Here is a 22502-nt window from a genome sequence, read left to right as displayed (position 1 = left end):
ACACCCAGTCTAGAAACACTGGGATGCACCATAGCATGTAGAGCAACTCTGTGCAGGTGCAAGACTGCCCCCCTCTCGTGCTTTCTCCAGTGGAAGAGGAGGGATCAAAATACACCAGAAAGCAAAAAGGACTGCCACATATACTTGGATTTAACATGACACTATCAGTTACAGTCAGAATTATTTGCAATGTTTCAGCAACTTAAAACACATTAGAAATGCTTAAGTCCCTTTCTCCAAAGGGATCTTTCTGCAAACAAAAAGAACCTACCAGTTTCTTCCATGTTTCTCCCTGTCTCTTGTCAGGTGTAGGGAAGACTGTGCGTACAAGCAGACATGTCCAGGAGAGTGCCAGCAGGGCTGCAGATCCACTGCTCTTACTGTTGTACAAACAGGAGAAGGAGGTAAATCTGCAGCTGGTGTAAGTATGGAACTTACACCTGCTGATCCAGAACACTGATCTCTGCCCAAGTCAGAACATTATCTTATAAGAGGGCGAATTTTATCAGAGAAAAATACAGCTGATGCCTCAGGTTCAGGAGAAATAATTGCTCCTCTTAAGCTATATGTGCTACCCCCTCTTTAGTACTTACAACTTCTGAATGGCACAAAAAATTTTGCCTGCCTTCTTAGCAGAAGAAAGGCCACTTCTGGATCTTCCAGTGCCATTACACAAATGAGCATTAAATACTTGACTCAAGATTTCTCATCTGCTGCTGATCTTCACTGTCAGAGCTTCCCAGCCTTAGATCACCAAATCATTTCTCAGCTCACATTCCCTCCCAGCACATCACTTGGTTTTGGTTTCTGCTAACTCTCACCTTCTCCCTCCACTCCAGGTAATGGCTCCCATCTTGCAGCACCCTCAGGATCCTCACCCCATTTTGATCTCTCCCTCAAAATGAAGGAACATGGAAAGTGTCCTTGCACACAAAGTGAGCCACAGTAACTGAGGGGTGAGTATCACATCACTGCAAGCCTTTAAATCAAGCCCAGATATTCCTCTGGAAGGTACATATCTGTTCAACCATGGAGGCAAAGCAGGACAGTGCCCTCTGGCAGCTAACAACCCCCTAGGTCACCTTTTGGCACCACTGGTGTTCTCTGATGCTACCACCATACAACAGCAGCCTGTAGCTTAGCTCAGCTTTAAATTTCATTATCTTCATGTCTATGACAAAGCCTTGAATTCCACCAGCTGAACAACTAACAGGCAAGGAAATTTTCCTTCCCAATAATTTTGGAGACTACACCTTGATAAAAGATTTTATTCCTTATCTCTCCAGACTTAAGGTTAAGAATGGCAAAACTGTAGCTCAGACCCAGCAGCAGATGTTCTTAACACCTCTGGCAAGCAGTAGCAAAAGAATCATTCTGAACACAAAAGTAACTGCCAGAACCCCAGAGCTGCTTCCACACAAAGCAACACATCCAGCACCTGGGAAGTCCAGCCTTGCTGCTGATCCCTGAGGACTGAAGTGACTGCAGAAGGTTTTTTGCTGTTGCCTCTGGGTGGGATTCTGCGAGCTGCTGGAGTGCCAGGTGCAGGGCTCTGCGGGACGCTGCATCACTGGAATGAAAGAGACACCTCTGTGAACATCCCCATCCTGTCAACATCACACAAAAGACTCTGCCTTCTCATTTCACCAGAGCTAATAGTTATTTAATCCCTGCTGTTCCAAGAAGAGGAAATGTTGCTGGCAAAAAACTCCATTCTCTTCCTCAGCCAAAAGAAGTTATGTTGAGATTCTCCAGCAGGTTGCAAAAGAAAATACAGCTTCTGGACAGCTTCTCTACAACAGGCCACAGTGTAATGCACTCTAAAAGCATCTAAAAGACACCTTAGCCTTGCCTGACAAGGACACAGGCATTCATCCTTGCAAACTGAACCACAGGACCACAGCTTTAATTTCAAAATCAGAAGTGGAACACAAGGTAAGCACTGTAAAACTTTTCAATGTCAAATATGACCTGAGAGCCTAATTACCAGATGGCATCCCCAGTGTCACATGTGCCTGTGACACTGCATGATAATATTTCCAACTGATCCCTATCAGTTTAGTAGTAAAACAAAAATCTGTTAGGTTAGATAATACAGCCTTTCTACATCGATTTACTCACCGGTATCGATGCAGAGTAAGGCAGAAGAGTTTGCAAAGGCCTTTCACAGCACCCTCTGGGAGATCTGGAACACATTGTGTTTCAAAACATTTCTTTGTAAATCACCAAGCTCCTCATCTTTAAAACAAACATCATTCACTTCACAACTGAAATCAGTGAGCTGCTCACAGCCCCTATACACCTACACAACTGTTTGTAAGAACCACACTCAGAGTTCTCTTTTTATACATTTAATGCATATTTTTAAAAATAAGGGTAAAACTGGAAGACATGCAATTCCACAGCCATTTTCAGCAAAATGAGAAACCAAAACTTTTTGAGGATGTTTTTTCAACTGTCTTATTAAGACTATCCAAAATCTTTCATTCTATCGCTCTCTCTAGATATATGTGTGTGTACTACTAAGTGGAAAAGCTCACATGGTAGTAACTGGAAACCTGTGTTACCTACAAACCCCACATTTAAAATCAACTTTGTGGGAGAGTGCAGATGCCATCCCCTGCCAGACCCCAGCTTCAAAAAAAACTATCCCACAAGTTTCACGTAGCCTTAGAAACAAAACATTCTAACATTCTTTTCCACCCTAGTCACCAGAAGAGTCCCCCAAAGCTTTTACCTTTCCCAGAAATGCATTTTCCCAGCTCACTGAGGATCTCCCTCCTTTCCTTCACACTGGGTGTAGTTACTTTCACGGCAAACCGCTTCAGTGTATCAGAAATCTACAACCACAGAGAGGAAATACCATCAGCCCCCCTGCTGCATCAGCACACAGGGAGCACAAGACCTGGGCAAGCAAAAACCTCATCTGCCACCACACCACCTCTCGGCGATCAAACGCAACCACACTGACACTCAGAAACTCTGTTCTGCCTGTTAACCCGTGTCCCTGTCACGGCACCCATGCTCTGCAGGATACCTTTTCCCTTCTAAAAACAGGGGGCAGAGGGAGAGATCAACAGTCTGGAGTGCAGGAATTTTGAAAGCACACCAAAAATGCACTTCAAGAATGCCTGGTGCTTTGGTTGTACATTATCTCCTAAATCTCACACAGCTCTGAAAGGGGACTTGTCACTGCAGATGCCCCAGGGCTCACTGTCACAGAGTCCTGAAAAACTGAGCCCTGGTTTCAGGCTATCAGTAGCTGTGAAATTCCATACACGGGCCCAGCAAACTAACACCTCACCTTCAGCCTCTTCCAGAGTTAACATTCCTGGTGCAGAGGTTTTGCAGACCAGGCTGGGGAGATGAGGGAAGATCACACCTCGCTATCAAGCTCCTCCCCTGAGCTATCAGGAGCACCCAAAGTTACCACAGCACAAGGAAAAATCCTATCACACCACTGAACAGGTTTTTTCATGCCTGTGTGCCTGGACCCGCCAGCATGAAGGGACCAAGACAGCTCATTGAGTTTAACTCCTCTAAATAGTTTAGTAGTTTTCAAGACAGATCAAGAGGGTGAGATACACTGACCAAAAAGACCTCGGAGAGAAACTTAGTTTCTCAGCAAACAGCTTCTTGGAACACCAAAGCCATTTCCACAACCTTCCAGATTTTGCAAGATATATATTATTTATTTAGAAACTCATCAAAACTCTTCCTTCCCTCTTCAGGCAAATTTCCACCATTTTTGCCACAAGGCTTTTTCTAAGCACAGGAACTCTGGCAACTGCCAGGTACCTCCACAGCCTTCCCAAAGGAAGCAAAGCTTCTCTGCTGACAGGCAGGAAGGTCAATCCTGAGCACTGGCTACCCGGTCAGAGGCCATCCACATCTCCCTGACCAACTCACACTCTTGAGTTCTCCTTAAAAACTGGATAAAAGGCACAGGTTAACCTGTGGGGGATGACCAACATCTCTTACCATCTGATCTGACAGAACAAGCTGCTCATCTTCCTTCAGAACTCTCTATTACATGAGCTCACCATATGCAAACTCATCCCAAGCTGCACTTACTCATGCTGCATAATTACAAGCGGGGAGATGTACAGACATGAAAACCATCAAAATTCTTCAAACAGTCTGGGAATTTAATACATAAGTCATGTATAACACTACAGGACTGCCCGAGCAACTCAGTGCCTTACACAAACAGCACAGCCCTGGCTGCCCACTCCCCAGTTAGAGCTGCTGGGACAGGCTGCACCCATTTGGTTTTTTATTTTTATTGGGCTGTATACACACAGGCAGCACACAGCCAGGACACGAGCAGTGCTGCTGCAAACAAATGCAGAGAGCACACACAGTATCTGTCGCGGTAAGGACCTGATCCTGAGAAGGCCGAGATCTGTCTCAGGAACATCCCAACCGCACACATCAAGCTGTAGGAAAAAGCCCCTCAGGGTACCCGGTGATGCCTGGCAGGCCGGGAGCTGCTGCAGCCCGGAGCGGGGACACGGGTCAGAATCTCCTTCCCTGGACGGGGCTCCCGGCAGAGCCGGGGCAGGGCCCGCAGCGCACCGGCAACGCAGCCGTGAGGGACGCGGCTTGTGCCGGTGTGTACAGGGAACTCACTCGGGGAACTGGAGCTTCCCAGGTGCCGCAGGCGCCTTCCCCCCTCTTCTTTCCGGGCCGCGGCCCCCCCAGGCACCCGCTCATGGCAGCGGGACGCCCCTTCCCCGGCCCGGTGCGGTCTCACCCCTCAGGAGGCTCTCGGGGCAGCGCGGCCTGCCCGCCGCGAGACAGCTGCCACGTCCCTGCCGGCCGCTGGCACCAGGCCGGGCCCCGCAGATGGGCCGAGGAGGTGCAGTGGAGACGGAGGGCGGAGCAGGCGCGGCCCCGGCCGGTTCCCCCCGGCTCCCCGTCCCAACGGGGCCGCCACGGCCTCGGGCCCGACCCGCACTCACCTGCGTGTCGGCCGCCATGGCGCTGCCTGCGACACCGGAAGCGGAAGCGGCTTCGGGTGTCGCGGGCCCTGCGCAGAGCCGGCCGGGATGGGCCCGTCTCCATGGCAACCGCGCTGAGACCTGGCCCGGCGGGACCGAACGCCTTCCGTGGGAACAGCAGGTTCCTCTGCCACGCAGGACAGCCCCACGGCTCAGACCCTGCCCGAGCCTCAGCGGTCCGGGGTCACACACACCAGAAACACGGGCACACGCCAAGGTGTAGAACAGCTTTTTATTTGTTCCATTCTGAGACAGACAGACAGACGGTGGCTGCTCTCAGTCGAAGAGCCCGAAGCCCATGTCCTCATCGGACTCCTCAGATTCCTCCTTGGCTGCCTCCTTTGCTGGAGCAGCAGCAGGGGCAGCAGCGGGTGCAGCTGCTTGGGCCACCACAGGCATGGCCGCCACGAAAGCAGAGGGGTCTGCCAGGAAGGCCTTCACCTGCACAAGTGGGTGGGACATGGTTAACTCAAAGGAAACAAGCACTTTGCAATCATTATGGCTACATTTGCAGCTTGGCAGAATCACAGAATGCCAGGCTGGAAAGGACCTCAACCAACATCTGGTCCAACCTTTCCCAGACAAGAAGCCAAACAGAGGCACCGCTCATTGCCAGAGACATGGCAGCTGCGCTCCAGGGCAACCACCCCAGGGAGCAAGGAGCCCGGGGAGCAAGGAGCCCGGGCAGCAAGGAGCCCAGGGAGCTCAGCTTTTGCCTGTTGTCACACAGCACAAGAAAGCAAGCACTGAAAGCCCTTTCCCAGGACAGGTGGCAGGCACCCAAATGGGTCCAAGTCTTTTCAAACCAGGTGACATGCAAGGTGTTCCCATGAAAGTGCCTTTTCACCCCACTCTGAGCAGCAGAGCCTTCAGCTTTACCTTCTCAGCCAGGGGGAAGGTGTAGTCAGTCTCCACGGCCACAGCCAGGACCCGCTTGTACCCATTGATGATGGAGTGGGGCACAGAGGCCACAGTGGGGTACCCGATCTGCAGACAGACGCTGGCAACGTTACGGACACCCTGTGAGGAGGAGAGAGACTCATGTTTCCCTGCTCTGAGAAAAACAACAAAAAGACTGGACACCACGGCAGGTGATGGCTCATTTCTGTGCTGCCAACATAACGAAGGACAGTAGAAGAGCCCCAGTGAAATGAGAAAAGGATTTAAATGGTCTCAGACACTTCCTGAAGTAGCTTTGGATGGAAAAGCCTACAGCAATACCCCCTGAAAGACACCTGCAGGGCCCTGGCTGCCAGAGCACAGAAGGGGAATGTAAGGGATGCAGGCTGGGGCACCCACCTCCAGAAAGCGCTTGTGTAAGGTCTCCTCAGTGATATCCAGCACCTCAGGATTGTAAATGCTGCCATTGTCAAAGACCTGCTGGATCACCAACCCGAAGGAGAAGGGGGAGATGTTCAGCATGTTCAGCAGGGTGGCTTCGCTGGCACCCACTTTGTCCCCAGTCTTGATGAGCTGCACATCACTCTGAGGGAGGGAAAAGGAGATTGAGACATGTCAATGGACCAGCACACAAACACACATCACCAGAGGCAAGTGATGAACTGAAACAACTTGTGAGCACACAAAACCAGGCTCCAAGCTCAGCTCCACGATTAGAGAACACTAAGATACACTGTTGACAGAATACTTCTACACTTCCCAGTTCTTTAACTGCCACACTGGGGCCCTTCAGTGTAGGAAGAGCTTCTACAACAGCAGCACACTGCACACTAACCAGAATTTCAATGGTCCCTCTGGAAATCTTTGTGGTGATGCCCAAAGCCTGGAAAAAGGAGGTCTTCTCAGGCCCGAGACCAGTGTTCTGGGCTGGCACAGTCACATCACAAGGAGCAATAGCACCGGCACGAGCAGCTGCTGGCACCTGGAGAAAGGGGAAACAAAAATCTGAAGGAATGCTCCCCTCACAGATCTTGTGGGATGGCATCAACTCCCCCCTGAAGCATTCCTCCAGGATGGACAGCACCCAGGCACACACAGGTGAGACAGAAGCTGAACTTCAGCAGTTGGCTAAGGCTTCAAGGGCCTAGTTTCCAGCTCTTGAAGACTCCTGATCATCAGGTACTTCTCATCAAAATTCATTTTTAGCTTCAACTTAAAATTTGCCAGCCCAGAGACACGGGGAGGGCTGATCTCCCTACCTTGTTGGCCAGCAGCATATCCCGGATCTCAGTCAGGTCCTCCTTGGTGAAGACAAAGCCCACGTTCCCACGGATGTGAGGCAGCAGCCTGAAGGAGAGATTACAGCCTTCAGTTCTGCTGCTCAGACAATGTCTGTTCCTTCTGGGCAGAGGATCCAGGAGGACATTCAGACAACACCCACTTTTCTAAGGCAGGATTATTCTCCAGGTGACCCCGAATTGCTTTGCGCATCATCGTGTTCTTCCCCATCAGCACAACAGCCTTCCCACGCAGGGACATCCGGATCTGCTGCATCTGCTTGGATCCCACATTGTCTGCTCCCACAATGAAACATTTCGGGTAATCATCCAGGAGTTGCTGTAGCAAGAAAAACACTGTAAATTCCCCAATAAAATCCGGACCAATGCACGGAACAGCATTAAAGCCTCAATACGTTAAAACATAAAACAACTGTGGTGAATCAAAGAGTTCTCAGCTAAAGTAACACAGGACTGCACCTCTCGTTCAGCTATCTGGTTACACGTGTGGTTATCCCTGGAACTGCCAATGCAAAATCTCACAGGAGCCTTAAAAACGGCCAAATTTGGGCTGTCCTAATCTCCTCCTATTGACAACCTACAGAACCCCATCTCTTTATTAGCAACCCCCCGAAGACACGCCAGGCCTAATCCCGCCGCGACCGGGCCGCTCCCCGTGGGCCGGGATCTTTCCCGGAACCAGGCGCAGCTGCGCCCCACTAGGGCAGGGCCTCCGGGGCGGGCCTCAGCCCTCCGGACCGCGCCGACACTCACGATGATTTTCATAAAATAGTTGGACTTCCACGTAGCCCTGTCTTCCCTGGGCATCGCGGCGGTGCTCCAAGGATCGCCCGGTGGGTTTAAAGACGAGCTGGGACCTACCGGGAGAAGAGCGACTCAGGCAGATCCGCGGCTTTCCCTCCCCCCACCAACTTCCCTCAGCCTCCGCGCTCCCCGGCCGCAGCCCAGCACCCCCGATGCACCCCGAGTACACAGCGGGCAGGCTCCCACCCCACCCCGGGCCCAGGGAGCCGCCACGCCGCTGCCTCACCTCCACGAGGGCTCCGGGACAGAAAGGCCGCAGGACGGGTCCACCCCCTTTTATAGCTCGGCTCATGCCCAATCACAGCGAGCCGTGCCTCACCCTCCGCTCACCCCATTGGCTGCCCGCCGCGCGTCATGCGAGCGGGCCGCCTCATTGGGCAGCGCGCCTGCCGCTCACAGGACTGGCAGCGGAAATCGCGGGCGCCACATGGAGGTCGGAAGGCAGAGCGCCCCCTGGCGGCCGGAGGAGCGCTGGGCGGGCGCTGTCCCCGGAGCCCCCCCCGTGCCCCAGCAGCCCCCCCAAGAGTAACCCCGACCCCCACCTCCCCCCGCTTCGCTTCTGCCTCCTCCCCAGCTCCAGGGCTGTTAACAAGCGCAACGCACACGTCAGAATAAAGGTAAAAATTTTATTAGCATAACTGCAAGAATTTTAAATGCAACAAAAAAACAAAAAAAAAAAAATCCCACAAAAACAAAGCCCCCAAAAAAACAACAAACCCCCAAATCCAAACAAATAACAACAAAAAAAAGCGGAATTAGAAGTTTACATGGGAGAAAGACATCAAATAACTGTTGACCCAGTGGAGCATCCCCCACAGCCCATCCCGCTTCCCAGGGGCCGCAGGCAGAGCCCGGGCACTGACGGACAATTCCCGACCCCCACAGCCCCCTCCCTGCTCCCCAGGGTCGTGCCAGGCCCCAACCCCGCACCCCATCTCCCCCAACCCCCCCTTCTCCCTCCCGGGCTGCTCGCACTGTGCTACCCTAAAACCGCATCAGCAATCCCACCGGGAGGCATTGTGGAGGCGGGCGGGGGCAGCAGCCCCCAGAGGCGTTGTGTGGCAGAGCAGCATCCACACGCAGCACCCCAGCACCCAGACACACCCAGGAGACCCTCCAGATCTTCCTCAGGAGGTGTTGGACCATTCCCACTCAGCACTAAGGACAGGTGAGCCCCCCCTTGGGTGCTGCAGACCACCAGGACCCCCCACAGCACCCAGGGTCTCCCACACATGCCAGAACTGCAGCCAGCAGTGAGGTAGGTTAAAGACTCCCCAGGACAGGGAAACTGAGGCACATGGTTATGTAGTTTGCAGGCATCTCACAATGAGCCAGCAGCATCTTCTCATCCCACTCCCTACACCACAGCTTTTCCTCCTCTGGGTGGGGCCTGAGGAAGCTGACATTTTCAGCAAGATAAAACAAGGCAGCTTAGAAATGCTCATTTTCAGCCCACGTGAAGATGGAAAGGCCAAGGCGTGAAGCCTCTCACCTCACAAACCCTGTGAGGGCTGCGCTGGGCCCAGCTGGTGCAGCTTTAGCTCTGATGCTTCCACAGCTCCCTGCAGCCTCACAACCACCAGCCCAGGCTCAGCTGAACAGGAAAATGGTGAAAAAACAGTGCCAGGGACCCAAGCAGGGCAGAGAAGCACCATGGCAGCAGGGTTAGGTGGGACAGCAGATGCCAGCCCCACCTCAGGCTGGTTCCTGACACAGCTGCCCCCTGGGAAGCTGAGAAGCAGAGCCCCAGGTCACTGGTGATGTGGCTGCAGCACTCTGGAGAAGTCATTCCCAACACTGCTCCCTGGGCTGCTTTTGGCTAACACAGGACACCCTCAGGGACTTCCAGGTAGTATTCCACCTTCCATAGCACCCTCCAGCCAGAGACCTAAAAGTGCTTTGGCAAACATGAACTAAGCCTCATCATAACCTCACAAATCCAGGCTAAACTGCCCCCATTTTACAGATGGGGAAACTGAGGCACAGTAAGGTCTAGTGACTGACCTAAAGTTATACAGTTAGTCAGGAATGGAGTCTGTCTCTCCAAATTTCTTCTCCTTAGTTACAAGATCACTACAGGAGAAAAAGACTCTCTGTTCCCCAATTAGCACTGATCTGGTTCAGGACATTAAGACTCACTCTGACATCCTGGAAGCCGGGCTTTGGGAGCATGGCAGGTTATTCAAATACAGCAGTTTACAGGTTACAATAAAACCCAAAAAACAAACTTACAGGTGACCCAGAGGAGGGGAAGGAGAAAAAAAAAAAAAGCAGGAAAAAAAAAAAGCTATTCACAGTTCACCTGCCTGTGCTAGAAAAAAAAACAAACTCACATTCCCTTCCCCATAGATTCCAGCCCCCCCAACCCACAATTAAAAGAAAATAATCAATGTTAGTTAGGCTTAACAAAGCATTGAGGTTACAGATGCAGTAAACCAGCACAACTGGCATACTGCCTAGGAACAGCACAGCTTGATATAAAAGTTGCTTCCTTAAAATCACTTCAAAACCAATTTCTGTATAAGAGGATTAAAAGTAAATTAGGTATGAATTCAAAATCAGTGTAGAAATCTGCAGTTCTTATCAAAGACAGGATACAGTATTCATTTTGATAGTAAAACTCCAAGTGTGTCACACACACTTGACCCAAAGGACTTGTTATGCCAGTAACAGTCAATATAAAAGGTTATTGCTCTAGCATCTCTCAGTAGAACATGTTTAACAAGAGCACAGAAAAGGGAAATACCAAGGGCTGACAGGTCTCATTAGCAGAGAGGAAGAAGAGAGGATATAAACTTTGGATCTTTTTTTTTTCCTGGCTTCTTAAACCCCCTCCACTTCTCCTCACTCTCCTGACAGTTTCAGGCCCTGATAGATGGGAGAGTTTCAGGCCAGATAAAACACACACACATCACATTCACTCATGACAGGGATGGATGAAGAAGGCTGTGCTCTAACCTCTCTGCAACTGCTTTGGAAGAAGGGACGATGCCCCTTCCTCCATTTTAGGAGCAGCAGGCAAGGGGAGCTGATGCCCTAAGCAGGTGTGGTTACTGATGGAGGTGCCTGGCACAGGATGTCACCCACAGAAGCACATATCAGTGCTGAGAGATGGTCAGAGCTTACTCCACCTCTTGCTCCAGTGTGTTGAGAGGAGGCAGGGAGCAAGAAACTTGGGGAGACGGGGGGGGGAGAAACAGCAACCCACCCCACACAGTAACATCTTGATTCCTCTTAAAAAAAAAAAAAAAAGATAAATTAAGTGGTATCATCTCCTTACAGTGTATTAGAACTGGAGAGACCCTTGCAGGGTCCTGGCTGCCTGCATGGACACTCCGATCCCAGAAGTCACACTGAGGTGGCAGGGTGCCCTTGCCATGCTATTGCTCAGATTGCAGACAAAAGCCTGAGAAGGAGGTGTCAAAGCAGAGGGCTGTACTGTCTGCAAGTGTCAGGGCTTGCTCAAGGAACTGACACAGGCTGAAATGTACTGGCAAAGGCTCCTTCTGTCAGGAGGGGGCTGGGTAAAGTCTCCCTGTTGGAGCCCTGGAGTGAAGCTCAGCTGTCAGTCACACACACAGACACACACACCATAATGAGGGGACTCAGCCTCTCTCTACTGAGACACAGCAAGGGCATTTCCAGTTTAATGGTCCGTCTCATCTCTGGATCTACTGCCTCCCCATAGCAGCAGAAAGCACTAAGCCCCATTTCCCCACCTTCCTCCCCTGCCTGGTAAGGTTTCTAAATCACAGTAATGTTCAGAGAGACAGAACTGCCAAGGGGGAGGCAGAAAGATGCTTAGCGCCCATCTAGGATGCCTCTAACAGAAGAGCTTGAGAAAGCAGTTCTGGCAGTAGGGCTTGTCGTTCTGTTCTTTGAAGGTTCCTTTGTTGAGCTGCTTGAGGCAGAAGGCACAGACAAAGTGTTCGGGGTGAAATTTCTTGCCCATAGCAGTGATGCATCGTCCTGTGATAGGCTTCTGGCAGCCGGAGCAGAGCGAGCCACGACGCTCGTGGTAATGCACCTCGCAGTAGGGCTGCCCATCATGCTCAAAGAAGCTGCCATTGATGAATGGTGTGAAACATTCCTGCAGGAGGATAAAACAGAAGGGGACAGATTGTGTAACAAGCTGGGGATGCAAGCAGCTCCACAAGCTGCCTCTGCTCTGTGGCACAGCCTAGCTGTACTGTGAGCAGGGTGAGCTGCTGCCTTTCAGCGTCATCCTGTTGCCCAAAGAGTCAAACTCTCCATCAAGAGGAGTTCCCAAGGAAAGGCTGATAGATACAGCCACAAGCAAGGGAATTAACCATGCTCCACCTGTAGCAGAAAATACCACAGATGAGCTACCAGATGTGTCCATCCAGGAGAAAGGAGAGCACTCCTCTCTCTGCAATGGGAACACACTGCAGCACCTTTACATATTTTTTAAATTTTTGGTTTAAAATCTCATTCCAGCTTCTCCACTATGGCAGGCAGAAGCAGACTTTCATGCAGCTGAATTCTGATAAACATGGGACTGGTTCCAGCTGAGAAAATGAGGCACAAAAAATCCGTACAAGTGCTCTCTCCAGAACAGCTGCCACTACACAGGTACACGTAGAGCAGGATTGTTCATCCTGAAACATCTCCAGCAGGTACACATGGCTATTGGGAGAAACTAATTCTACAGCACTAATGATTTTGAATAGAGTATACACCAGCTACGTGCTTATTAGCACCCAGAACTCCTCACCTCCCTCACTATCAGGCAGCTGAGGATCACTTCAGAACCTTCAACAGAAGCACTCACCATCCCCACAGGACTGAGGAGACACCCCTGCTTATACCAGTGGGAAAGAGGCAGCAAGGTGGGGGGAGAGTTGGTGATATTGCCAGCTTTAAGGGACAGAGCAGTAGCAAGGCCGAGAGCAGAAATCAGATTTCCAGAATCCTGGTTTTGCCCAGCCCCAACACCATCCCCTTGCCCAGGCAGGACACACAGCATCACACACAGCTGGACCCCAGCATGCACACAGGAGTGCAGCAAACAGGATACAGAGCTGTGGATAGCTGAACACTCACAACACTGGGACAAATGCAGTTTGCCTGCAGCGAGTCTGAGAGTTTTCTAATGCTGAAAACTAGTTCAATAAACAGTGTCCTCAGACAGCAGGACAGCTGAAAACTCTGTTCTGCTTTAGAAAAACAGGAAGAGAATTGCACCTCACACTCCTGAAGACATCTGTGCTGGCCCCACTAATGCAGGCAGTGTGGCAGCAGGGGGAAAGGAGAGCAGAACTACTGGATTGAAGTCTCAAAAAAGGCCCAGCCCTCTGCCAGCCCCAAACAGGCAGGACTGCCATCTTCTGCCTCCACTATATGCACACTCCTCTGTAAGCCACAGGCAGGCAGTCCCAACAGCATGGTGACAGTCTGCTCAGAGAACCATACCAGGAATCATCAGCATGTAGTTCTGCTGCTTGCTCTGGTCTCAGACTGCATTTCCCAGTCTAGAAAACACTGGCTGATTTTGCTTATCTCTTGGGACCTGTAAGAGTTAATATTTGCAAGGCTCTCTGAAAGAGTGCCAAGCATTTAATCTGCAGTATTCCTGTTTATTATGCCTGTTGTATGGAGCCTGCCACTATTTCACTGACTTCCATGTTTGTCTGAACAAGGTCAGTCTCATTAGTTCACATTGTCAGATGGAGCATTGGAGGAAGATCCTCAAAATCTGATTGCTGAGGCAAGTGCTAACAGAAAAGCTCAGATTATAATTATTTAAAGGTCACAGAAAATGTCTCTGTTTATCTGTGAGATGCTGCAGAGACCCATAATTGCAGCTGGAACAGAAAGAACAAAGCAGCTAAAAAGTTTAATGTAAACAGGCAGAGGAACAAGAAGGTGTTTGGTTGCTGACATGTTTTTATCTTGTGGGGCTGGCTGTCCTTCACTACCCCACAGATGCCTTTTTCTGATAAAAGACCAGATGTCTGTAGGGTGGAAATGAGAGGGGTCATACAGAAGCAGCAAAGGGTTTCTTACCCGACAGACAAAGCATTCAGGGTGCCACAGGGTGTTCAAGGCAGAGATGTAGTTTTCCAGGATAGCCCGGGCACAGCCTCCACACTTGGGAGCAAACATGTCAAAGTAGTCCTTGCGGCAATAGGCTTTGCCATCCTTCTCATGAAATCCTGCCAAGGAGAAGAGAGGCAAAGAGTATCAGCTCCTGATCTCTAACTCTGACCAGGGAAGCTCTGTGGGATAACCAGTGTGGGTAGGATCCTCCTCCAACACTCACACACACACAAACACACACACACACAAACACACACACACACAGCAGGTAGCTGTTCCAAGTTCTGCTGCCCTTCCTGTCCCATACACACACATGCACACCAGCCCTCTCCAGGGAGAAATACTGCCAGCATCCTGTCCCCAGCACAGCTACATCCCCTGCAACTCCAGGAGCTCCCCTCATCATTTCTCAGGCTGTCCCTAATAGCAGCTCTGCCTTACACACTGGTCTGCAGTTCAGGGAGGAGGTTGCATACACCAGCATTACCTTCAGGTCCAAAGAAAGCTCCACACTGGGCACAGAAGAAGTGTTCAGGGTGCCATGTCCTGTCCAAAGCCGTCACCACTTTCTGTTCAGAAGAAAAAGTGCAAGTCATACAAACGATAGCTTCAGCTTGGAGGTGGGAAGAATGCATGAATGTTGGTACTGACAGAGTGTGCATTAAAACAGACTGTCCTTTAGAGAGCTGAGTCAGTTCTCCCCAGCCTCTGGCTCATTCAGGCTTTCCCTACTGCACACTTAAAGGAACCCTAAAAGGAAGATAGGCACTGATTCCTCCCTTACACAGGGCCCCATTCAGCTCTCAGGACTAGCACTGGTGCTTGTTTCTACAGGCTACCAACAGGCAAATCCTGAAGAATCACGATGGAGTGATGTGGGGTTCTGAAGGGCTCCAGCAAAGGTAAGAAGGACTAACTCCTCTCACTAGTGTAAGACCTTGACTGGGCCACGACATTTTCCTTGCAGATCCAAGGCAAAGGAAAAACAGCAGTCACCACACAAAATCTTCCAGCCAGGACACATGGGTGGAGTTTTTAACATCCAGGCCTGCAGCACCTCACCTTACTCCTTGATTCCCTTATTCCCCCAAGGAACTCACATCAAGGATGGGCCCGTTGCAGTAGTAGCAGCGAGGGGAGAAGAGGTTGTGATAATCCTTCTCACAGTAGGGCTGACCATCCCGCTCAAAGAAGTTCCGTGACCCAATCTCCTCCTGGCAATGGGTGCAGACGAAGTGCTCAGGGTGCCAGGTTTTCCCCATGGCTGTAACTACCTGTTGGGAAGACAAATTATGAAGGACAACTCTATCTCCCTCTCCCCTAGACCACATTGACAAGATACCAGCTGGAGGTCAGCAAGAATGACAAGTTCTACTACTCAAGTGAGCCCTGGACTGGGGTAGCATGAAAACTGAATTACCTATCATCTCAGGAGAGGGCAGTCCCTCAAGGGCAGGGTAGAGGTCACTGGAGGAGCTTACAGCGTACCTAGCCAGTGGATAAATAGAGTACTTCAGTTTCTCCAGCATCTCCAGTCTCTTTAGCCTCACGAAACAGCCCTCCCCATTACTCCCAGCTGCAGCCCAGGACTCAGCAATGACACAGCACCTTCAACTCACCTGCCCAGCAATAGGCTTCTTGCAGGCTCCACAGACACCTTTGGCCACTGTAGCTACACCCAGTTTGTTCAAGTCAGACTGGAGACTTCCCAGCATGGTGTCCAGCTGACTGCCAGGCTTGGAGGCGGTGGATGGAGGGGAGCTGCTCCCAGTTTTCCCCTGTGTCATGAACTGCAGGGAAGAGAAAACAGAGACTGTAAAGCAAGTGCTGTTGCACTCAGAAGATAAATGCCTGCTGTTGCTGCCAGTGTGTTCTCTATAGAAACAGACAGAAGAGGGCCAAGAGACAGCTACACTCTCTGCAGAAGCCAGCAAGAGCCAGGACAATGTAGACATATGTATTCTGCCCATGCAGAGATCCTGGGATAACAGCAGAGCTGTGAATTGAGGATGTGATTTTCCTTCAGTGTACATACAGGAGAACATCACCAGAGGACCCTAAGCAGTGTGTACGGTGCTCTCTAAGCATCTGCCAAAAATCTCCCTTTATCTCATCAGTTCCTGGCCAGCTGACAAAGCAGACTGGCCATCCAGAGGGCCCCTTCCCCTTGACCTTTCTCTTTCTATGCTGTTGCTCTCTCTCAGTCATCACCCTCTCTTCTTTGATAGAGATCCCCCCCTGCTTTCAGCAGGAGTGTCTTCTCTGCTCCTCCTTCCTCACTACCTTCTGCAGATCTTTTTGCCAAATCTCTTTTGCCCCATCAGGTGGCTCTCACCCCACACTGAGCTGGGTAAGGGGAAGCAGGAAGGAAACATCTGCCTACAAGCTGCCTGCTGTTTGCCTACAGAGAGGGCAGTGCACCCTCAGCAGAGCTCCAGAAGACAAGGCTGCAGGGGGGGAAAGCAATCAAGAAACTTGTCTCGGGAGCTTGAAAAGGCTTTCCAAAGGAGGGGGAGAAATGTTTTACCTAGGTTCCTAACTTAAAACCAAAATATATATTCTCTCTGGCCACCAAAGTCCCCTTTGCAGGCAAACTGCAATAATGAAATACAGATTATTTTAGCTGACTTTGCACTGCAATAGCTTATGTCAAGTTTAGAGGGACCCAAAGATGTTCCTCCCTGAAATATTAGTCTGTAACACATTCTCTCTCTACCAAGAGAATAGATTAAAACAGACAAAATCTACACTTGTGAACAACCCACCAGCTTGCTGAACTGCTTCACAGCCTTGGCAGAACCTGCCCTTCCAGCTACAGGAGGAGCTCTATTCCCAGTCCTCCAGGCTGGTTGTACTTGTAGTCTAGTTTACTCAATGACAAACCCTGGTTTTTACTTGTTTGTGTAAAGATTCTCACAACATATGCAATTTTAGCTTTTTTACACACAGATATACACACAATGCTCATCAGCTTTGCCTTGCATGCAACACAACTCCTGATGGAGCCTAGCACACAGCTTTTCTCCTCCCAGCCATCCCATAACTTGTAGCCTCTCTTGGTCCAGCAGCCCCATCACATTCCAGTGTCCTAAGTCTAAAACAAACCCTCCAGTACACAGCAGTTACTTGCTACCAGTTACAGTGATTGTGTCCAAAGCCCATCACTGCAAGGAGACTTCTCACAGGAGAGACAACAGGGCCTTGTACACAAAGGCAGGTTGGAGTCCCAGGCAAAGCCAGGGCTTCCTGCACAGCACAGAAGGAAAAGGGCTGGGCCACATGAAGAGAATCATGTCCTCTCTAACTCAGGGGCCACCAGGCAGGGCAGGAACAAATGCCCCCCTATAATGATAAATACTACCTGAAGAGAAGGGAGTTGAGGTGAATTCAACATGTAGAGCAGTACTTCACCTGTGCCTGTAGGGACCACATGCTCCTGCAAACCACAGCTGACCTCAGGGCAGCCACACCACAATTTCTACCTGGCCTGGTGATTCAGCCTTCTTGACAGCTCACAGAAGAGTCCCCACCTGGCAGAGGTTTGTTCCCACCTCCTGCACACAATGCCTGCTGTTTGCAGGGGACACTCAGCACCACATCCCTTCATCATGCAAAGGCCCTTCAAATTCCTATCCTTCACCCATGGGTTCTGCCATCACTGGAGTTCAGTTAGGAGCTCTGTGAGCAGCAAGCCATGCACTACAGGACAGCATCCACATTAATGGTGCTAGGAGCTCTTGGAGCAGATCCCAGCAGCACCTGGGACACACTCATCAACCAGAAGAGCACACACCATGCTAGGGAAACAGAAAGGAGGTCCTGCCTTCTCGGGGGCTGGGGAGGCCAGGGGTGCATGAGCAGCCAGAAGGTTGGCACTGTCAAGGATGGGAGGAGCAGAATTCACCTGAAAAGTACAATAGTTCAAGATGCAGAGGTGTTTCTTTGCTCACTCCATTAGAGTTGCCTGTACCCAAAACATTGCAGACCACCATGCTGTTCATATACATTAAGACTTCCCACCACCCTGGAGCTGCAGCCCTTCCCCGACAGGAGATGCAGAACACCTCTTGATCATAACCTCCCCTAAATCCATCTGCACTGTGCTCATCTGTCTAAATGGGCAAATACAGGGTGGACTGATGATTTGCTCTTTCCAATAGTGAGATCTTGCCACCTTTCACTAATCCAAGTGGATTAGTGAATCTATTCTCCCTCCAAAAGAGACTGTGGCAGGGAGAGCTGCAGCTTGTGTTCCAGAGCTACCTTCTTCATCTCAGAGGGAAGTAAGAGTCATTGCTGCACAAAGTGATCACCAGGAGAGGCAGGAAGCACACACACACCAGGAGGTTATTGCACAGACAGGTACTTTGTACAGCTAGAGACACACAGCTGGGATTAGGTACTGCCAGAGAGTCCCCTCTCCTAGCTAGGGGTGCTCAGCACCAGCCTTTATCTGAACACTGTATCTACTGAGCTATCAAGTTGGAAAACACTGCTTAAAAAAAACAAACCAGAAGAGAGCAGCCTGCCTGCATCTCTGGGAAGGAAGCATCATCTTCAGTCTGACAGCCAACAGAAACAACTGTCTTGCTGCTAAGGGTCCATGTCTGGGGAGAACAGGAATGCCCAGCATCTTCAGAAGGAGGTGTGCCCACAACAGAAAGCTCATGATAATCATCATCAGAAGTTTCCCACTGGAAAGGAGGCTGGGGAGCCAAGCTGAAGGAAGCAGAAGAGACCGGACTAGGAGCTGGGGTAGATGGCACATAGGAAGGCTGAGGTGGGAGGAGAGGTGCAGGGCCATAGAGATGAGAGGGAACAGCATTAGCAGGGAGTATCTTTGCAGCTTCTTTGGAAGGCTGGAGTGAGGGAGAGGCTGAAACAGAGATCGTCCTCCTTGGGGGGAGTGGTGATTCTGGAGGAAAAACCACCTGGAAAGACAGGGAGGAAGAAGAAAGGTGAATAAATCCAAAGAGGAACTAACAAGAACTTCCTGCAACAGGAAGGCTGGTTGTTACCATCATGTTTATCTAAGGGGAAAAAGCAGCAAGAAAGAGGAGGGAACTAGAAAACATGGTGCCCTGTGTAGTTGAGGTAGAGCACCACCTTAGACCCAGAGCTTCCTGCTCAGGTAGAGTATCAGGGAAAATAAAGCACACCTCTCTGACAGGTGTGGCTTTAAAATTAATGCTCACAGAAACAATGGATATTTGATACTAGCAGACTGCCCAGATACCCTGACCAGCATCCTCAGATTCCACTCCAATTCTTAAACATCAAGAACTAGGACCTGAGTGCTGTTTCCCTTTTCAGGCCAAAGGGAAGCAGAGTTAGTTCTTCTCAAATCTAATCTGCACCTCCACTCCATGCTATCAGGACTGAGGGACATTGTGATATTGCCCAGCACATCTCTGCTTTCTACCTTCTCTACTTGCTGTCCACCATTCTGCTCTTTCCCCTGGGGTTTGGCAGTGATGATGACTCCCTCTCCCAGCCAGTCATCCTGGCTCTTCCATTCTTCCTCCTCCTGTTTAGTGATGCCCAGTTTGTCCTGCAGCTCTCCAACCAAGCGATCTTGGGACTCAGTCTTGTGAAACATGGCAGGACCTAATTTACGCCTTGGAGAGAGGTCCCGAGACATTGGATGCACATTTGCAGTCTCTTTTGTCCTCTTGATTAAAGACTTAATCTAAATGATAAAGGTAATAGTATCAGCAGAGAGAAGCAATGTCAGAGCAAGCCCCAAGATGCAAACAGCACAAACTCAAGCCATAAGTGACAACTGTGAACAGAAAGAGTGATGACATTTATTGTACAGTGCCAAAATCCTTCTTGGCACAGCCCAGAACAGTGACTCAGTATAAGGAAAAAGCCCGTAAGGATCATCACAGCAGCCAAAAATAACTATCTAGAAAAGGAAGGGAAAGATTAAAAAGCAGGAAGCCAAGATAGGAGGTGCAGCCTCTGACCACTCAACCGAGCATTAAAGAAACCTCAGCATCACAAGGACACAGAGCAGCCTCTCTATGTTTGCCCTTTACAGGCATAAGACTCTTGGTCAGAGATGTCTGGGGCACAAAGTGTACTTCCAGCCCTGGAAGGAACACTGACAGCTCCAGCAATGAGACCTAAAAAGGGAAGGAGAGCAGACGAGCTGCCATCCCAAGTCAGAAACATCCTTCAGTGGCATGAAACAGCTCTTTTAATTTTTCAGGGGCCTCTATAGACTGAGTCTTATCCTAGTTAAGGAATAAGCTTTCATTTCACAGGCAAGTCCCTACAAACTGCCATGTTCCGTGATGCTGACTGACATGCAGAAGAGACAAGAAGATAAAGCTGAGGATTTCAAAACTCTGTGCCATGCAGCTGTCAGTAACATTGCTCAGAGCCACATGCTGTTAGTGTGGGTGAGTCTGGGCACACTCTCACCACACATAAAATGTTAGTGCACTGTCAGAACAGTCCTAGCTAGGACTCATCCTACTCCTCCATCCATTCAGTGCCTGCCTGGCCTGATGCAGAAATCCTCTCAATGGGTGGTTTGGATACACATGGCAGATCCCATTCAGCTTTCCAAATGTTCTCAGGAGATTCTGGAGCAACTGCTGAGCTTCTGAACTGCTCCTTTTCCTGGTCTCTTCCAGCTTTGTTCGTGTTAGCAGCACCTGCCTTCCTAGGAGCTCTCTCTCTGCCCTGCCTCTTCTTGGCCAGTTCTGGAGAGCCATCTACCTTGGCTTCATGCAGTACTTCAGCCTTTATCTCCTGTCCCTGCTTCTCTACAAAGCCCAGCTGGCTTTTAGTCTCTGGAAAGACATCTGCCCGATCCAGGGCCACAACAGAAGGTTCATACACAGGATTCACACTGTCATTCTTTGCATGTACCTCTGGCACATGAGCAGGCAGCTCCAGGGCCCATAGTTCATCTAAAGCTATTTCCACATTTCTGCCCTGGGAAGGAAGGGCTGAACTGTCCCTGAATACTCCCTGCTGATCAAGCTCTTTAGGTATTTGGCCTTTTCCTTGACCATTTAAAGTATTGGAAACTGGTACACTTGAGATTTTGGGGTCTGTTCTCTGCTCCTTCTTCTCAGCCTCTTTCACCAAATCATTCTCCAGGACTTCTGGTTCCACATTACCAGGTCTACACAGAAGCTCCACACTGGAAGTTGGCACAATGTGAAAAACACTTCCAGAAGAGTCAGGCTTTTTGCTCATCTGAACCATGCTTGCAGAGCTCATCTGCTCCCCACGAGTAGCAGAACCTGAAGATATTCTTGGTGGGGGCAGAGGGGCCATTTGTGGCAAACAGGGAGGAGCAGCAGAATGCCCTGCAGTAGGCAGAGCCACTGTGTTACTGCCTTCCTCAACACAGAGGACTGCTGAGGGGGCAGATGTTGGCACTGCTGAGTTCCCACTGTGAGGTGCAGAAGGGTGTTTGGAATGGGATAGCACTGTTAAGCTTTGAGAAGTGTTGCTGGAATCTGCATTTGCTGAACTGGTACCTGGTTCTAGAGCAGGTTCAGAAATCAGAGACATAGTGGAACTAGTCTGCAAAAAGGAGACAGAAGGAATAAGGAAAGAAAAAGTTAAAGACAGAGGTAAGGAGAAGGGAAAAAAGCAAAGAATTAAGCATTTTGGCAATCATGACCTCCAAATCAAAGAACCATATTGATCAAAAGCCTTACTTCCAACAGTAAGGAAGGACAATGAGATACCAGAGAGCAGAACCAGGACAACATTGTGCTGATTGTCACATGAGATTATAGGAGATGAATTTTTGCAGTCACAAGATCCTTTTCCTACACCCTCTAAGTGACAGCTCATCTGCTGCTGTGCTGGGGGCACACAGAGGCTGCTGGGAAGCCAGCTACAAACCCAGCCATGTCTAGACATGAGTTAGGGTCAGGTTAACTTATTCATACAGAGACATGTAAATTTTACACTTCAAAGCTGAAAAAAGCAATCAATGAATAGAACAAAGTGTGGCATTTTCTTCTTGATACACTAATAAAATGCTCCAGTTGGCTGGGTACAAGGCAATGAAAACAAAGCTTCAGGGCATTCATAGCAAGAACAGATGACATGGGCTTTGTTCTATTCACATGACTAATCTCACCTTGGCTGTGACACATACCAAATCCATGAGGCTGTCACTCACTCCATGTCCCTGTAAGCATTGCTTAGGTGGCTAGATCAGCCTCTTCCCTGTAGGCTAAAGACTCCACACTTACATTGAAATGAAATCAGTGTTAATTTTTTTGATCCAAAATACACTCTAACAACAGCAACTGATACAGAATTTTTGGTTGCCCTTAGAGGGTCTTTTGAAAACAAACATTTATGAGTCCTCTTTCCCTTATTTTCAGTGATTCCTGTCTGAGCTTTAGGCAAAAAATTGATACTAATTCTTTTTCTCAAAAAGGGAAAATCGGAAGAG

The 22502-nt window shown here is 49.9% G+C and overlaps 3 protein-coding genes across 7 annotated transcripts in view; all 3 read right to left on the bottom strand.

Annotated features, from left to right (window-relative positions):
* The window catches only part of GCN1 (GCN1 activator of EIF2AK4), a 41188-nt gene extending 36188 nt beyond the window's left edge, over positions 1-5000 (bottom strand). For 2 of the 3 annotated variants that reach the window (XR_003988209.1, XM_030460365.1), the window contains exons 1-5: positions 4965-4991; positions 2738-2840; positions 2122-2185; positions 1439-1570; positions 272-380 (exon numbers count right to left, since the gene is read on the bottom strand). Coding sequence is in view for 2 of the 3 variants with exons in the window: in XM_030460365.1 (XP_030316225.1) it covers positions 272-380; positions 1439-1570; positions 2122-2185; positions 2738-2840; positions 4965-4982 (426 nt within the window). In the remaining variant the exon portion in view is untranslated. Of the gene's footprint in view, positions 1-271; positions 381-1438; positions 1571-2121; positions 2186-2737; positions 2841-4964 lie in introns of all 3 variants that reach the window. The other variant, XM_030460364.1, reaches the window with a different exon arrangement.
* Positions 5001-5217: 217 nt separating this feature from the next.
* On the bottom strand, positions 5218-8295 carry RPLP0 (ribosomal protein lateral stalk subunit P0). Its single transcript, XM_030460827.1, has 8 exons — positions 8232-8295; positions 7955-8058; positions 7345-7520; positions 7163-7250; positions 6739-6885; positions 6303-6488; positions 5883-6023; positions 5218-5444 (listed from the first exon to the last, which is right to left on the bottom strand). Exons 2-8 carry the CDS (start codon positions 8006-8008, stop codon positions 5280-5282), a joined length of 957 nt encoding a protein of 318 aa, XP_030316687.1. The 5' UTR covers positions 8009-8058; positions 8232-8295; the 3' UTR covers positions 5218-5279.
* Positions 8296-10565: 2270 nt separating this feature from the next.
* The window catches only part of PXN (paxillin), a 43545-nt gene continuing 31608 nt past the window's right edge, over positions 10566-22502 (bottom strand). The window contains exons 7-15 of one of the 3 annotated variants that reach the window (XM_030460314.1): positions 20573-21613; positions 19488-19754; positions 18577-18996; positions 17889-17969; positions 15685-15855; positions 15166-15339; positions 14553-14634; positions 14033-14181; positions 10566-12095 (exon numbers count right to left, since the gene is read on the bottom strand). In XM_030460314.1, coding sequence (XP_030316174.1) covers positions 11829-12095; positions 14033-14181; positions 14553-14634; positions 15166-15339; positions 15685-15855; positions 17889-17969; positions 18577-18996; positions 19488-19754; positions 20573-21613 — 2652 coding nt within the window. In that variant the 3' untranslated portion in view covers positions 10566-11828. The remainder of the gene's footprint in view (positions 12096-14032; positions 14182-14552; positions 14635-15165; positions 15340-15684; positions 15856-17888; positions 17970-18576; positions 18997-19487; positions 19755-20572; positions 21614-22502) is intronic. The other 2 variants (XM_030460315.1, XM_030460316.1) reach the window with 2 other exon arrangements.

Source organism: Calypte anna, chromosome 15 (assembly GCF_003957555.1).
Source record: "Calypte anna isolate BGI_N300 chromosome 15, bCalAnn1_v1.p, whole genome shotgun sequence".
Lineage (NCBI taxonomy): Eukaryota > Metazoa > Chordata > Aves > Apodiformes > Trochilidae > Calypte > Calypte anna.
The sequence above is the reverse complement of the archived record's forward strand: the minus strand, read 5'-3'. Positions and strand labels throughout refer to the sequence as shown.